Genomic DNA, 14,926 nt, shown 5'->3' with positions numbered 1-14,926 from the left:
CTGGTCCTCAGCGTCTCCGGCGAAGGTCTGAGCAGCACCAGGGCTGTGGGACTTGGGCCGTGGCCAGCTCCAGACTGAAGAAAACCGCAGCCGGGATTTTAGCACCCGGGAGGGAGGAGAGGGTTAGAGCAGGCCGAGCTCGTGCTAGAGCTCGGCTCGTTTCTCCTCGAGCGGTGATTCGGTAAGGCCAGGAAGAGCAACAGCTCACCTGGCCGAACCGGGAGCAGCGCGTTTCGGGGGAAAACTCCTGAAAGTAAGCGAGCAGATGAGGTAGCTCTAAACCCGCTGGGCCGGAGGGAGCAGAGCGCAGGGCCGGAGGCCTCCGGGCGCGACGCGGCCGTGAGTACGGAGCACGGGGAGGCAGCGCGGCTCAAAGCTCCCACGCGTTCCTGCGCGTATATATATTTATATATTTTTTATATATATATATATATATTTTTATATATATTTATATATATCCATGTAGATTTTGCAGGGTTTCATGAGCACATTGCTAAGGGGGCTGAGGGGGGACAAGGACCCGGTTGCCCGGGCCGAGGGGCTCCAAGGGACACTGGCCCCATAGGGGCCCCGGGGACTGGAGCTGAGCGTCTCCCCCAGTTAAGCCCCGCCCCGTTCCCGCTCAAGCCCCGCCCCCGAGCGAATAAGCCCCGCCCCCGAGCAAAGCCGCGTTCAGCAAGCCCCGCCCCCCGTGCGCCAAAGCCCTGCCCCCAGGCTGTTCTGTCTCTCTGTCGCACCGCCCCCCGAGGGGCAGCAGTGGGCGGGGGCTGGGTCGCGCATGCGCATCCCGGACCCCTGCGGGGAGGGCAGGGGGGGCTCCACCCCCTCCCGCCGCCGCCGCGTTGTGACGCGCGCGGCGGCGGCGTCCCCCGTTGCGCGGCAACCATTGAGCGCTGTCAGCCGCCGCCGCCGCTACGAGGCGTCTGATTGGCCGCGGGGGAGGCGGGCGGCCAATCGGGGCGGGGGTTGTTGCGGGGTGGAGGAGCCGGAGCCGGACGGCGGGCGGGCAGGCGGGAGAGGAGGGGGCGCGGGGAGGTCTCGGCCGCCGCTGACGGGAAGATGTCGGGGAGGAGAAGCGTCGGCGACCCGGAGGTGGGCGCGGGGCCGGGGGGAGGGCTCCAGGGAGCAGAGCAGCCTCCGGGGCCGCACTGCGATGCCGGGGGGGTCCGGGCCGGGGCTGCCCTCGCGGCGGCCGTGCCGCTCTGCGGGCGAGTTGGAGGCGTGCGGAGAGGAAGGGGGAGAAAGTTGCCTTTGAGGCTTTAACGTGACGACCTGGTGGGGCTGAGGATTCCGGGGCCTCTGCCCTGCCGGGGGGCAAGGGCCAGCTGAGGCGGTGGCCCTGCTCTTACCACCCTTTTTGGCTGCCTTGCGGAGCCCTTTAGATTCCCTTTTTTGGTAAGGGTTTCTCAGCCTTTAAAACTCACAACGTGGCCGTGTATCGACTTCATGGTATTGTCTCCTTTTTGAAACAGTATTTAACCAGGAGGATCCCTCAGAATCCTAAATATCAACACATAAAAACTCGCCTTGACACTGGTAAGTGAAATCATTGTAATAAAAACTATGTATGCAAACGTAGTTATGCTCAACATCCTAACTGTCTCTGTGCCCTGAGCTACTTTACGATGCGCAGGATGATGCAGCTGTGGCAGAACTGGCATCATGACTGGGATGTCACGCTTGCAGTTGCTATATGTGGGCTTTCTTTGTATAAAATGATCTCTTGGCAAAAACGTAAATTGCAGTAATTATTTGGAGGGGGCTCTGGGCTTTTTGTTGATAAGACAGTTGAATTTTGTCTGGTAGTATTTGCCAATGGTATCCCAAACAAAAGTGTTGGGAAAAGCACAGTTTGTCCACAGTCACACTTGAAGCGGTGTGTCAGAATCCGGATTAAAACCGCGTGGTCCTGATTTCGGTCCCTTAGTGACATATGGAGTTTTAGGCAGTGGCTTTCTGAAGATCATGGCTTTGATGGGCAAAGCATCACCAAAACAGCTTACACCTGTGACTAGAGAGGACTCGGTGTGGAACTTGTAAATGGGACGGGGAGAATGCAAAGAGGCTGTTCTTCAGCAGCATTGCTGTTCAGACTAGCAGGGGGCAGGTACCTTTGTACCTCTTGCTGAAAATCCCCTAAAATAAAACTGAGGCAGGTCCTTTCTGTAAAGGAATCAAAATATGCTGTGAGTATATGCAGAAGATCTGGGCTCCTGCTAGGTATGAATGTTCCTGGTGACTTAAGGGGGTGAGGAGGAACATCATGTTGCTTTTGATTTAAGGTTGCTTTGTATTGTCATGGGGAAAGAGGATCTGGAACAAACGCTTTCTGCTTTGTTTCTTCAATAATATTTTTGAAAACCACTAATAAAGAATTGTTACAAGATATTTGATCTTTGTTACAGGTAATAGTTTGACAAAATACACCGAGAAGTTGGAGGAGATCAAAAGAAGTGAGTATCTCGTGAGGAGCAGAATTTAGCTTGCAGTGGTTTGCTCAAGACTGAATGAGCATCGAATTACAGGGTGGAATCCCAGGCCCTTCCTTTGCTTGGGAATCTCTGCTCCCTTAGGATGCGATGCCTCCAGGCATTTACAGGAATGGGCATATTAGAAACTTGCGGTGGTAGGGTATGAATGTACTGGGCTGTGGTACTTAGGCTTTTACCTTGCTTCTCTGCTGGGGATCATCTGTTTTTTCTTGTGCCTCACTTCTCTGTCTCTCCCAATACTTCTCATTAAGTAAGATAGGAGGCAGGCAGGTCTAGGAGCTTTTCTAGAACCTTCTTTGTGCAAGTTTTGTAACTGACTCCTACCCGGTTTCCATTCAGTAATATGGATTAAGAACATGAAACCAGGAGTTAAACTCACCTGGAAGACTGAGATTGCACTCTTAGGACTCTTAGGACTTTTATCACAGTCTGTTTTTCCAGTAAAAGGCTGACTTCCCTTTTTTTTTTCTTAATTCTTGCTAATAACGTTATACGTCTTTATTTTCAGTTACTGTCATGATTTATTTATTTATTTATTTATTTTCACGGAGAGACAGGAAAACTATTAAATCCAAAAGCTGCCTTTATTGATATGAAAGAGAAATCGCCACAGATAATGAGGATGATTAGGATTTTGAATGTTTGTTTTTGGCTCTTCTAACCACTTACTATGTTTCCCTAACATGATAATGTTCAGATTGTAAGGGAGATCATTTATCTGTCACGTAAATGTATTTGTGCTTGCCTTTGTGCAAAATGTTCCTTTGTTGCTAGTTTTTAAATATTGTGGCTCCTTTGGGTAAATCAAAAGAGAAATTACTTTGTTTCCCCAAATCCTTTGTTGATTGACTGAGATTTCAGTTCTTAACACTGGATCGCCATCGCTTTTTATCTACTGAAAATCTTGTTGTGTTGGTCTAGTTGGTTTTAAATCTCTACTGTGAATCTAATTTCATTGTATATAGGAGTTCTCTTGTTTAATCTTGGTTCTAGAGACCCACAGAAACTTTCTCATTATATTTGTGCTGAATAGGCACCTTGTGTTCCCTGGCAGTTTAGAAACTTCTCTGCCTTGATTTCTCATGGATAGATGACACTGTTTGGACACAACTTTAAAAACTCAGTACAGTCAACTCTCTGTCTCTTGTGTAACGTGAGAGAGTGGGACCTAATACTGCAAGCCTAATGTGGAATCAAAAATGATAAGATAGCTGGAAGGATGATTATTTGTCCTTTGGAGGACTGACTTGAGCGGAGGCACCAAGTCTCTTCCTGTTCTTCGATGTCGCTTTGCTCGTTGCTGAAGCGCAGAGAAGAACTTCCCTGAATATACCTCAGCGTGATTAGAGCTCCAGAGCAGCTCGCCGAATCGCCATGTCGGAAAACCCTAACGGACCTTCCAGGACAGAGCCAGGTACGCGGTGTTGCTCTTGTAGTCAGAGGCAGTGCTGCTTCTGCGCTTTGTGGCGTTAGCTGGGAAGCTGACCCGAGCATTCAGAAGGGCTTGCTCCAGGGCAGGCTTAATAGCAACAGTTCTCTGCGTTGATTGACTTGATCTCAGGTGGAAAAGCAAAGATCTCGGTCATAAAGGCTTGTTCTGCAGTAAATAATCCGTGTTTGAAGGAGGTGGAAGCCATCCGCAGCTGTGCTGTGTGAGGGCTGGGACAAGGGAAGTGCTGCTTTGTTAGTGGCTACATACATCCAACTCATCTCAAGCTTCACTGCATGCATTTTTCGTTATAAATTAAATAGGGCCTTGTCATCCCTTGCCTTTCTGTCCACACGACTGAACTAAGGGACTCTCTTTGCCCATGGCTAGGGAATTTTAGCCTTTTGGACATGGATTACCTGTGGACCTTGCATTGGGCAAGTGAAATGGGCTGCATAGAAGGAAGTGGTTGCTGTTCTTTCGGAGTGGCTGGAGATGTGAGACCACTAGGTTGTATTGGATGGGCTCTTTTTTTCCAATACAGATTGTCTAGCCTCAAGTATGTATGGCTTTGTAGTCTGAAAAAGAAAAGTTACAGGAGATGCAGTGTTGAATTGGGGGAGCCTGCTTGCCCAGGAACACAGAAAATTAGTTAGCCTACCTCCCCAGGAAGTGTATTTGAGAGTGAAGGGATAAAAATAGAGCTGAAAGCTCACAATATCTCTTAGTGTTTGTGCTACTGCTTGAAGCACCTGTGGATGGTGCACAGGGGGAATTTTGTCTGTAAGTGTGTGATCACCACTTGTACTGAGAAGGGATTTCTGCCTCCAGACTCAGCTGGTTCCTTGCCTAAAGAGAGTCTCTATAAGCTAATTTTGTTGCATTTTTTTTGTGGTTTTAATAGAAATATAGATTGGAGACCTCTCACCTTTTCTCCCCCCTCCCTCCCAATCTTCTTTAGCTTAAGCTACAGTACAGTCAACAGATGGTAGGATTTAGAATTGCTTAACTGGCTGAATACGATTAAGGTCTTGTATTCCAGTATTAGCCCTCTTAGCTGAACAGTTGGAGAGGGACTGGTTTGGAATATCTTCCAACAGCTATTAAAATTGTTAGGAAAATGCAAAGGATTCTTTATATTAAGGGTAAAAAAAAGCTTTAGAGGTAGGGTCTGATGAGGGAGGAGGGAAAAAATAGAGAAACATTTTTTTTAAGGAGATTTTAGCTTAATTAGAGGATGGCTTTTAACAATTTGAAGAGCTACACACTGAATTTTGTTAAAACTGCAATACCTAGCACTGGAAAAGTTTTGTTTGCCTCCCGTAAATTTCCCTGCTAGTGTGGGATTGGTTTTATTATTATTATTTTTATTATTATTCTTTTTCCCCTCAATATATTCTCCTCTGCTCTCTTTTTTTCTGGTTGTAAGTTTTCCAAAGGATGGGGCTTCCATTACTTCCCATGGGAGGCTAGTCTGTATCAAGATGTTCCTGCTGATATTTGTCTTAGCTTCTCTCTCCTACTACGTATACTCTTTTGTTTTACCTGGAAGGCTTCTCTTTTCCTGCTGTTTACCCAGCTCAAGTATCAGTACACAATTAGACTTCATCTTTGTCACCACCTACTTAGCTCTATTAATCGCTGCTCTGCAGGTTGGTTTTTTGTTTTTGTTTTGGTTTGGTTTTTTTGTCAATCCTTCCAACAGACCGCTCAGTTTTCTTGCTGTCTAAGCTCTGCCTTCAAGCTTAAGGTTCAATTAGTCCAGGTTGTCTGCGGAGATTACGCGTGCGTTGGGCTCGTACCCACGCCGTTCTTCTACTGTTGAGTCGTGTCAATTCTCCACTTCTTTATGTAGCTGTGATAACAAGTCATAGGATTCAGAATTTAGTTTCCAGGTAAAACAAGAAAACCTGGAACGCTTGAATCAGTACTCTTTTTACATTACGCTGCTGCTTAGTGTTTAGAAAAAACATAGTCTGAGATACAATACACTTATGCTCTGATTCTGCTGGAAACTGCACAAATGAAAATTCAGGCAGTCAGAGTTTTATCTTTAGATCTGAGACTTTGCAACAGTACTGGGCCTCAAAGAACAGCAGGGGAGGTGATAAATTTGTGAAAATGCTTCCTTCCCCAGAGAGAGGAGAAAGCACAGCAGAATACAGGCCAGGGTCAGGAAGCAACTAAATCTGCCTTCTCCATTTCAGTCATATGTGGGTGAGATCTCTCTATAGCTGAAACTGCTCTCCACAAACCTTCAGGTTTGTTCTGATCCTGCAAAGCAAGCTTGTTGCCCCTCGATGTTGCCTCTTTGTGGAAGAGTGTATGAGAAATAGCTGGCATCAAGACTTGCATCTGGTACTGGCAAAAACTGGGAATGCCTGTGAGAAATTACATTGTCCTCTTCTGTTTTGTTCCTGAAGATTACAGGTACAAGAAAGATGAGCTGTTTAAAAGACTGAAGATCACTACTTTTGCCCAGTTGGTACGTACGGCTCTTTTCTCTCTGGTTTCCAAAGCCATCATTATCTCTTGTTAATGGCATCTTTGCTTTGTCTAAAGCCTTATATGTAATTATGTAGCCTTAGACACTATATGTCCTTTTGTAATTGGATTCTTCTGCAGCTGCTTATATCCTTGCTTCCTGCTCTTACAGATTTCCCTGAATAAAAGCAGTGTTTTCAGAATAGCCAAACACTTGTAGCTAGAACTGGAAGTTTGCAATGGTTCTGAGGGTTTCAAAATCCAATCTTTTATTATTATTATTATTATTCACTTAAGATCTTCAAGCCTCTTACAAAGGAAAAGGGCTGTGTAAAGTAATACTCAAGTCAGATCTCGTGGAGCTTTGTGTCAGGTAGTCACAGTGTGAAACCCTAACAGCAGAAGGCAGAAAGGCTGTGACTTCAAAGCTTTCTGCCTATTTTTTAATTAAGAAAAAAGGTAATGCATAATGAATCAAAATATTTTAAAAGTGGAAAATACGTTTAGGAAATAGAACTGTTTGCTTACATGCTTGTTCAAGAAAATAAAAACAGAAAAATAAAGAAGTTTCCTTTAAGGAGAGAAGAAAAGGAAAGGCTGAGCTCACAAATACTAAAGGAGAGGACTTTTACGGAACTGTTATTGGACTGTTAAAACCAATCCTCTCCTGTGACTCTTGCTATTGTGATGAGCTAATGTAATATATGAGTAGCGTAGGTCTGCCGTTACAGACCAGTTAGCTATATGCAGTTTTCTCCTATATAGTATGCATTGTGAAAATGTTTTGTTTGCAGCCAGTGACTGAACTTCGTAAATGTTAGAAAAAGTTCTGCTGTTCTGCTTGGCCAACGTGGTATATCTGCATTTTCTTTATTCTAAGGTTGAGTGGTCTTTCTTTTTGCTACAACTTCCGTTCAGTAAAAAGACAGACCTGCAGTATGGGCCTCAAACAGACACCTGTATTTGGCCTTGAAGTGCGGTAGAAGTTTCACAGAGTTAAATGTGTTTTGGCATGAAGATCATTTTTCCTTAAGCTGATCCCTGTCTATCATTGACACCAGCGTATTCATATCAAGGTATTGTTGTTTGGTTTGGTTTTGTGCAGGCCATCCAGGTTGCTTCTCTATCTGATGAAACATTAGAAGTGACAAATGAGGAGATCCAGAAGCTGGAAGGTAACAATATTTATTGTAAGCACAAAAGAGAAAGAGCTGTAGTTCACTGTCGTATTCTGAACTGTGTCCTGGGAGACTTAACTGGCTGTTCAGCAAGTCTTTTAATCAAAGATAAAAATAATTTAAGCTGCAGCCTGGCCTGCAGCTGTTCCAGTTTGGGATGCATGGCTCATAAAAGCAGGAAGGTTTGCAAATAAGATGCCTCAAAGAAGAAAGGCCTTCTGCTGTGTAGTGCAGTAACTCAATAGATATCATATGTCAGAATTAAACGGACTGTAATATTTTTAGTGAGTTATTAAAACTGAGATATTGAGTTCTTAAATCATCTAGTTCTTTCTTATTTTTACTATGAGAGTCTCAGTCACTCTGAAAGAGGATAAAGCTAAGGATGTCTGTAAGAGACACACTTTCTTCCCAAAACAGAAATGAAGCTTAAAACTTACTTGTTTTTCCTACAGCATTTTAACTCTTCATACCCTGTTGTCTTCCCCAGATGGTGATTCTGCTGCCTCAGATGCAGATGCTGAACTCACAGCAGGGACAAATGGGAAAGGAAGCCCCCGCGAGGCACCACTTAATCCGCTCCTGTTCATAAACAACACAGGAGCAGGGGAGTCATACCGATCCACACTGCAGAGGTGCCTGATAATAATACAGAATTTTCTTCCTATGTTAACAAGTAATGGTTTTTATGCTGTGAGTTATTTTAAATTGTTACTAGTGGCTTCTTTGTCTTTCTCATTAAAGCCCACATTTGAAGGACTACAGGTGTGTGTGAGTGTTGGCAGGTTCTCCCCTTTGAATTAGTTTGGTTCAAGGCTGTGACTGAACACTGTTGCTACCTGACGATTGCTGGAATAGCTGCCAAGGAAATAACACTGGTGGGATTCAGTCCAGTTCCCTGTGTTCAGGAATCCATGTTATAACCAAGTTGACCAGAACAGTTTATGTGCCTTCCTGATGCTCTTAGTGGATTATCCAGTGTATGAGAATGACAGTCCAATTTCCAAATCCAATATATCACTAGTCAAGGTCAGAGATACCAGGAAGACACCAGGAAACTTTATCCCAGCCCTGCCTTGCTATATCTGTGCAACTGTTAACAGAACATTTGAGGTGCTAGTCTGACAGCCTTGAAGCTCATCTGCCAAAGCTATCCATTTAGCGACCGCTGAGAGTATCCTGAGTAGAACACAGAGTTGTTCTTATTCTGGAGGTTTCCATTCAGCATCCTGTATCCATCCTAGTGATGGAGTGGGAAACAGGATACCTCTGCAGGGTACTACTGGTGGATTATTGACAGGTATTTACTCTGCCTGGACTACTGAGATCTCTGCTTTGGCAACTTTTTAGGATTATTCTCCCTCAGCTCAAATAATGTAACATAGGCACTTGGGACACTGAATAAAACACCTGGACTTGACTGATCCAGAAGCATTTGGTGTGTTCACATAGCAAGGCTGTACTCTGTTCTACCACAAAAGGGGTTATTTATATAGATAAAAATGAAAACATTTTCTTTTGATGTACTTAACAAGTTTACAGGAATCAAATTGACAAAAACTGCACAGAAAGGCTCTGTTTTATGTTGTGTCTTGCTGTGTTGGAACATAAAAGAGCTATTGGAAAATAGAAAATAAAATCATAGAAAAGCATCCTGGTATGATGGTATGGAAGGGTTCACAGAGTGAGAGCTTGTATCATAACCTCCTCTTTCTTCTTGTAGCGTTATAAGTGGTGTTGGTGAACTAGATATAGAAAAGGACGTTCCGAAGAAAGCGGACCCTCAGGCTAAAGACATGCCTTATCCCGACTGCCCCTTCCTGCTTTTGGACGTACGAGATCGCGATGCATACGACCAATGCCATATTGTTGGAGGTAAGACAGGGCCAGAACCCCACAGCAGCCCAGTGTCAGCTGAGTTCATATGTTCAAGCTCTTTTTGTTGGATTCTGGGTGTCTTTGTTTTTTTTCCCCCAAGATGGACATCAGTGTCTCCAACAGAAGCGCTCTTTTCTGGCTAATAGCCAGCACCAAAACTCTGTATGAAAGATCTGCTGGTGGCAGTGTCACCAACCAGCTAGGCAGGGCATAGAGGGAGTCCCAGTAACTATGGTCAGGATGCGAAGGAAAGCGATGCAGCAGGAAGGGGAATTGGGGTCTTTCAAGTTCAGGGAATTTTTGGAAACTTCTTCCACAAGAAGCTATTCTCATAGATAATCTCTGCTCGCGTCCAATACAGACCTTTCTCCCTGGAAGGGGGAGAGGGGACTGATAACGATGTGAATCCCTTGCTCAGTGGCTTGCCAAGGCTCTTGTACTCCTACAAGCCAGTGTGTGTTGTATTTTAGATTGTGTGATGGTTGGTGTTGAGCCACAATATGATTTTTTTTTCTCTTTTTCCTCTGCAGCTCATTCTTACCCTATTGCAACACTATCTAGAACCATGAATCCGTATACCAATAGCATTCTGGAATATGTATCCTTTATAAAGTGCTGGAATCCAAGAGAACTGAGGCAAGATTGATGGGGGAAGCTTCCAAAAAAACCCAGAGCTCTGGCAACCACCAGGGCTAGTACAATGATTAGCCAACAAAATCTCAGGGTTTCAAGGAGGGTGGAAAGGGAAATTCTTTCTGCTGGCAGTGATCACCTGGCGGGGCTCTGCTGCAGCTGTTAGTTGCTGGGTTTGAACTGTTAGGTTATAAGCCTACTGGCTTTGCTGGGAGATGCCCGAATTGGGCGATTTGGGGAATGTGCTCTTGTCGCAGGAAGGCAAATCCTTACTACATGGCACCTGTCCTCTGCTGCTGCTGGGCGACCTGAGGGAGGCGTTGACCAAATTCTTTGGCTTCCTCTCAGCACCTTTGTGGGGATTGCCTTTCCTGTGGAGGACGGAAAGAAGATTATTAGCTAGGATTAGGCTGGTGATTTCCCAGGTTGATAGCTTGTGAGGGCTGCAAAGCAGAGGGGAGGACGGCAACGAAGGTGCTTCTTGCTATTGTCTGTTATTAAATAGCCTTCCGAACAGTGGTGGCACGAGTGCTCCTAGGGGCTGTGGGGGTTAAGCAGGTCCTTCCAATATCTCACAAGCTTCAGCTACTAAGAAATCAGCTTTAATGCACAAATGAAAGAGAGGCGTTCCTGCTTGATAGCTGCAAATCAAATAGAGATGCTTTTTGCCTCCAGTCCCATTTATTTGTCTCTTCCTCTTTTTAAGAGATACTAACAATGAATTTAAATTTGTAAGTATGATCTTTAACTCTTCCACCATCAGAAAAATGCACATGGAAAAATTATTATTTTGTATGATGATGACGAGAGGATAGCCAGCCAGGCTGCTACAACCATGTGTGAGAGGGGCTTTGAAAACCTGTTCATGTTATCTGGAGGTAAGTGGGGATGGCCAGGACTCTGAGATCTCGAGTGTGTAGCCCTGGTGTGAAACAGAGCAAGGGTTGTGTGAGCTGGAGATAGAGCAAAAGAGCTTGGTGGTCAGCTCTGTTGAGTGTTTCATTTGTGACCACTAAAATCACCGATCCCATCTTGGACCCCCTTAGCTGGTGGTCACTGATAAGATGTGATCTGTATGTCTGCAGGCCTCAAAGTCCTCGCACAGAAGATCCCGGAGGGACTGGTCACGGGCTCACTCCCAGTGTCGTGCCAGGTGGCAACTCATACTGCATCTGCCCGAAAGAAGGCCACTCCCAAAGTGCCACCCGCACGTGCTGAGAATAAATGGAGATTTACTGCAGATGATCTACAAAAGATGAAGTATTACCTAGAAGAGGAGCAAATTCCTTCAGATACTGCCAGTAAGACTCGCTGCATAATGCTAGAATTGCTTTCTGTAGCTCTAGCAACTGCCTAGCAGCAAGTCTCTGCTTTCCTGTAGCCTTTCTTTCCAGGATATTATTGGGAGGAGGAGGGTTGTTTCTGAACTGATGGAGAAGGTACACCAAAACCTGTGTCACATTGATCCCACAGGACTTAAATCTTATAGCTACATGAGAGCAAAATCCTGGGTCTACTGAGGGCAGATGTGTGGTGTGCTGCCCTCTAGCTTTAAGTGCCTTTAGGTTTTCCTGGTGGCTGGTAGGGTTTTTTTTGAGTTGTTTAGGCCTTTTGCTCCAGCACAGCTAGACTGAGATTGTCCAGAGACCCTCACTGAGTTAGCGATGGCGCTGAATATTGCAGTGAGAGCTGGAGGGCCAGTGAGGATCAGCAGATCATTCAGGTGCTCTGTCACATGTGCAACTGCATTTGGGTTTCTAATCTTTTGTCCGCAGGCCGTCTTAGCCGCGGTTCTTCGGGGCGTGACTCCAAGGCGACAACTGCGAGGAGCAACCACAGTCTCCCCGGCGCTGCGGGCTCAGCTGGATCGCTCACCGCCCGCTCGCTCAGCAGCAGCAGCCTCCAAAATCGGCCATGGAAATAGGCAGCGGTGTCTCTTTCAGCTGAATAAATGAATGCCCAGGTTCTGGGAACCGTGAGCGGTACAGCCCGTTTGTCGTTTTAGGAATCTGCAAAGAAAAGCAGCAGCGGTATAAAAATGGCAGCTTGGGAAAGGCTGGGGGAGCTGGAACGGTTGATGTTTCATAGGAGCAGGAGTGGTGTCGCTTTGATCAGGCTGACCTTTAGGTGCGGTGTCAGGACAGTGTCGACATAACTGGTTTCTAGGGGAAGGAGGAACTGGTAGTAAAGCCTGGGACCAGTAGAAATGGTTCTATGAAACTTGTAGTTCAGACTTAATGAATTTGTGTCTGTAACAAATACGCCTTCGGCGCTAGGACCAAATCTGTGGACTGTGCTAATATGTGAACTCACGTGAGGGTAAATGGGCCAGAAATCATCGGTGAACAAAACCCTTTGTGTCTAGGAGCAGTGATACGGACATTCAACAAATTGCCAAAATGGTGGAGAGAGGGTTCCATCATTTTTTTTAATATTATGTTAATGAACAAAGTATTTGTAATAAAGATTTTCTTTTGAAATAATGCCCAGCATAGCGCTGTAACCTGACAGTTGTCTTTACTCGTGAACAATTTGCAGAACAGTGTTGTATTTTTAAAAGTGCGTTGGACAGGAAGATAACTAGGTTTTCCCTCTCCTCATTTTCTGGAGTGTTTGACTTTTAATTACGCTTTTCTGCTTTGTTCCTCGCTGTGGTTATGGAGAAAGCTACCGCGTGGTGGTTTGGTTTCTAAAGGATACAAGAGTAATGCTCTGACATGTGCAGAGAAGGATTTTAGTTGACTTCTCTTAAGGTAGGATCAGCTGCCCTACTCCTCTTACCCTGTCTGTACACTGGGATCTCCTGGGTGCAACTGCGTACCAGTGCTTGCTTCTTTTTCCTCCTTGCAAGAGCAGGCTGCTGGTCATTGTCATCGCAGAGAACTGCAAAATAAATTGAGGAGACGGTCGGTCACTCTAATTGTAGCCCGCCGGTCTTCCCTAACTGTGATACAGGCCAATGTGAGTCAAGATTAGGAGGCAGAACTTCATTTTGCTTTGTAAAATACTTGCAGGTAAATTGTGTTCCTTGTTTGAGCAGCAGAGAGCTTCACAGTGCCCGTGCCTGGTAGAGGCTTGAGAATTATTCCTAGCTATGCCTTTGCTGGTATTTTTGGAGAAGCGTCTTTAAAGTTAGGGTGACTGAAGGAAAATTTTTCTTTTTTCCTCTCCAGTTAGGTACCCTGAAACTTAGGAGGGACATGATTGTGGTAGCTCAGTGGGGCCTGAAGATTTCATGGAAAACAAGCACCACAGCTTTCATCAAATCAGTGCTTCCAACCATATCAGTGTTGGTTGGCTGACCTAGAAACCAGCTGAAACTCCTCAAAGTGACAAAGCTGATACAGGGTGTGGAAAAAAGCAGGAATGTGCTGCCTGTTAGCGACTTTGGGGGTGGCTGTGTGGAGACCCTGCGCTCCTGCCTTTACCTACAGTATTACAGAGCTTAGCCCAGCTTTGGCTTCGTGGTTTTGTGCTTTTTGTGCGTGGCTTTGGGGCTTTTCCCTCCCTTTTGATGTAGCCAAGTAAGCTTAAACAAGCCCCCAAATACCCTGCTGTAGGAGACAATTCTGGTGAAAGGGCAAGAAAGATGAGAGAAGCTGCAGACAGTTTACAGTTCAGTAGCCTAAGAGTCAACACCTCTGAGTGCATTCTGGCCTTATCCCGTCTCTGAGAAGTAAGGCTTCCGGCCGCTCTGTTCGCAGACGCGTCTCTCGTCAATGAAGCAGTGGGTCTTTCAGGTTACCTTTTCGCTGAACTGCAGCATTGCCGCTTAAGAGTATCCGTTTAAAGGGTCCCTCCCAAAGCAGGAGCCGCGGAGACCTCGTTCTTGTCCGCGGTGTTCTTCCCCCTGCAGCCTGGGCTCGCCTCTCCGGGCTTTGGTGACCCTCGTGGTGCGAGTAGGTGGATATCCACGGAAAGCTGAGCTTGACGGTGGAGCCTCACAGCAACGCCAAGCGTTCGCTGGGGACTAACTGTGACCCCGCACAGTTGCCTATTTTGGTGTCCTGAGTCCACCACCCCTTTCTGGTTTGTATGGCAGCTCTGTTCTTATGTTGTTGTGAAATAAAAAAGTTGAACTAAACGGCACCTCATCCATAGTTTGGTTGATACCTTGAGCACTGCCAACCAGTCCAGGCTTGTGCCTGAGAAATGGTACAGCTGCTCCGTACAGCTGCTCCGTACAGCTGAAGCTTAACGCTCGCAAGCAAGGTGAGAGCTGGGAGAACGTTACATGCTTGGAACGGGGACCTGTACAATGTGTAGGGCGCCGACGGCTTGTGAGGAGGCGGCGTTTTGGCTCCACGAGCGCTCGGAAGCGCCGTTATGCATGCGAAAGGCATCCAGGTGAAGCTGGAGACAAGAGCAGGGGTCATGGATGTCGGCTGAAACCAAGTCCTGATCTTTGCAGCTGCTGGAGAAGGGGTTGAAGTCCCTGGCTGCTCCAGGAAACCTTCTGAACCAGAGGGACCAGACTAATCTGAGCTGTTTCACTGCCGGGACTGAGGATCTTAAGGAAAAGGGCCCTGTACCTTCCTGTCTTCTGACCGTCCTGATGGACAGGGTCATCAAGAGGTTTTGTGATGATCTGCCTTGGTGGTGGCTGCAGCGGGAGGTGGGAACTCTGTGTTACATAAACCTGGCCCTTGTAATTGTTTAATTTAATAAAAAGTCGATGGCATCGTATGGCTGGAGGCAGCGTGGGCTTCGCCCTGGCTCCACCAGGGTTGAGGGAGGGGAAGGGGCGCTGCGTGGAGCTTGGGTTGCGTGGGGGCCCCCGCCAGACGGCGCCGGGCCGGGCGAAACGGAGCAGCGGCAGCTCCCCGGCTCGG

At 46.4% G+C, this 14,926-nt stretch overlaps 1 protein-coding gene across 1 annotated transcript; it reads left to right on the top strand.

Moving 5' to 3' along the window:
* Positions 1-1,022: 1,022 nt before the first annotated feature.
* Positions 1,023-14,723, top strand: CEP41 (centrosomal protein 41). Its single transcript, XM_062593056.1, has 11 exons — positions 1,023-1,092; positions 1,473-1,536; positions 2,406-2,453; positions 6,345-6,406; positions 7,511-7,580; positions 8,074-8,218; positions 9,307-9,458; positions 9,992-10,059; positions 10,858-10,972; positions 11,180-11,395; positions 11,870-14,723. Exons 1-11 carry the CDS (start codon positions 1,060-1,062, stop codon positions 12,016-12,018), a joined length of 1,122 nt encoding a protein of 373 aa, XP_062449040.1. The 5' UTR covers positions 1,023-1,059; the 3' UTR covers positions 12,019-14,723.
* The last annotated feature ends 203 nt before the right edge of the window (positions 14,724-14,926 follow it).

This window comes from Rhea pennata, chromosome 1 (assembly GCF_028389875.1).
Source record: "Rhea pennata isolate bPtePen1 chromosome 1, bPtePen1.pri, whole genome shotgun sequence".
Lineage (NCBI taxonomy): Eukaryota > Metazoa > Chordata > Aves > Rheiformes > Rheidae > Rhea > Rhea pennata.
Note: the sequence above shows the minus strand (reverse complement) of the source record. Positions and strands in the feature narration are given on the sequence as shown.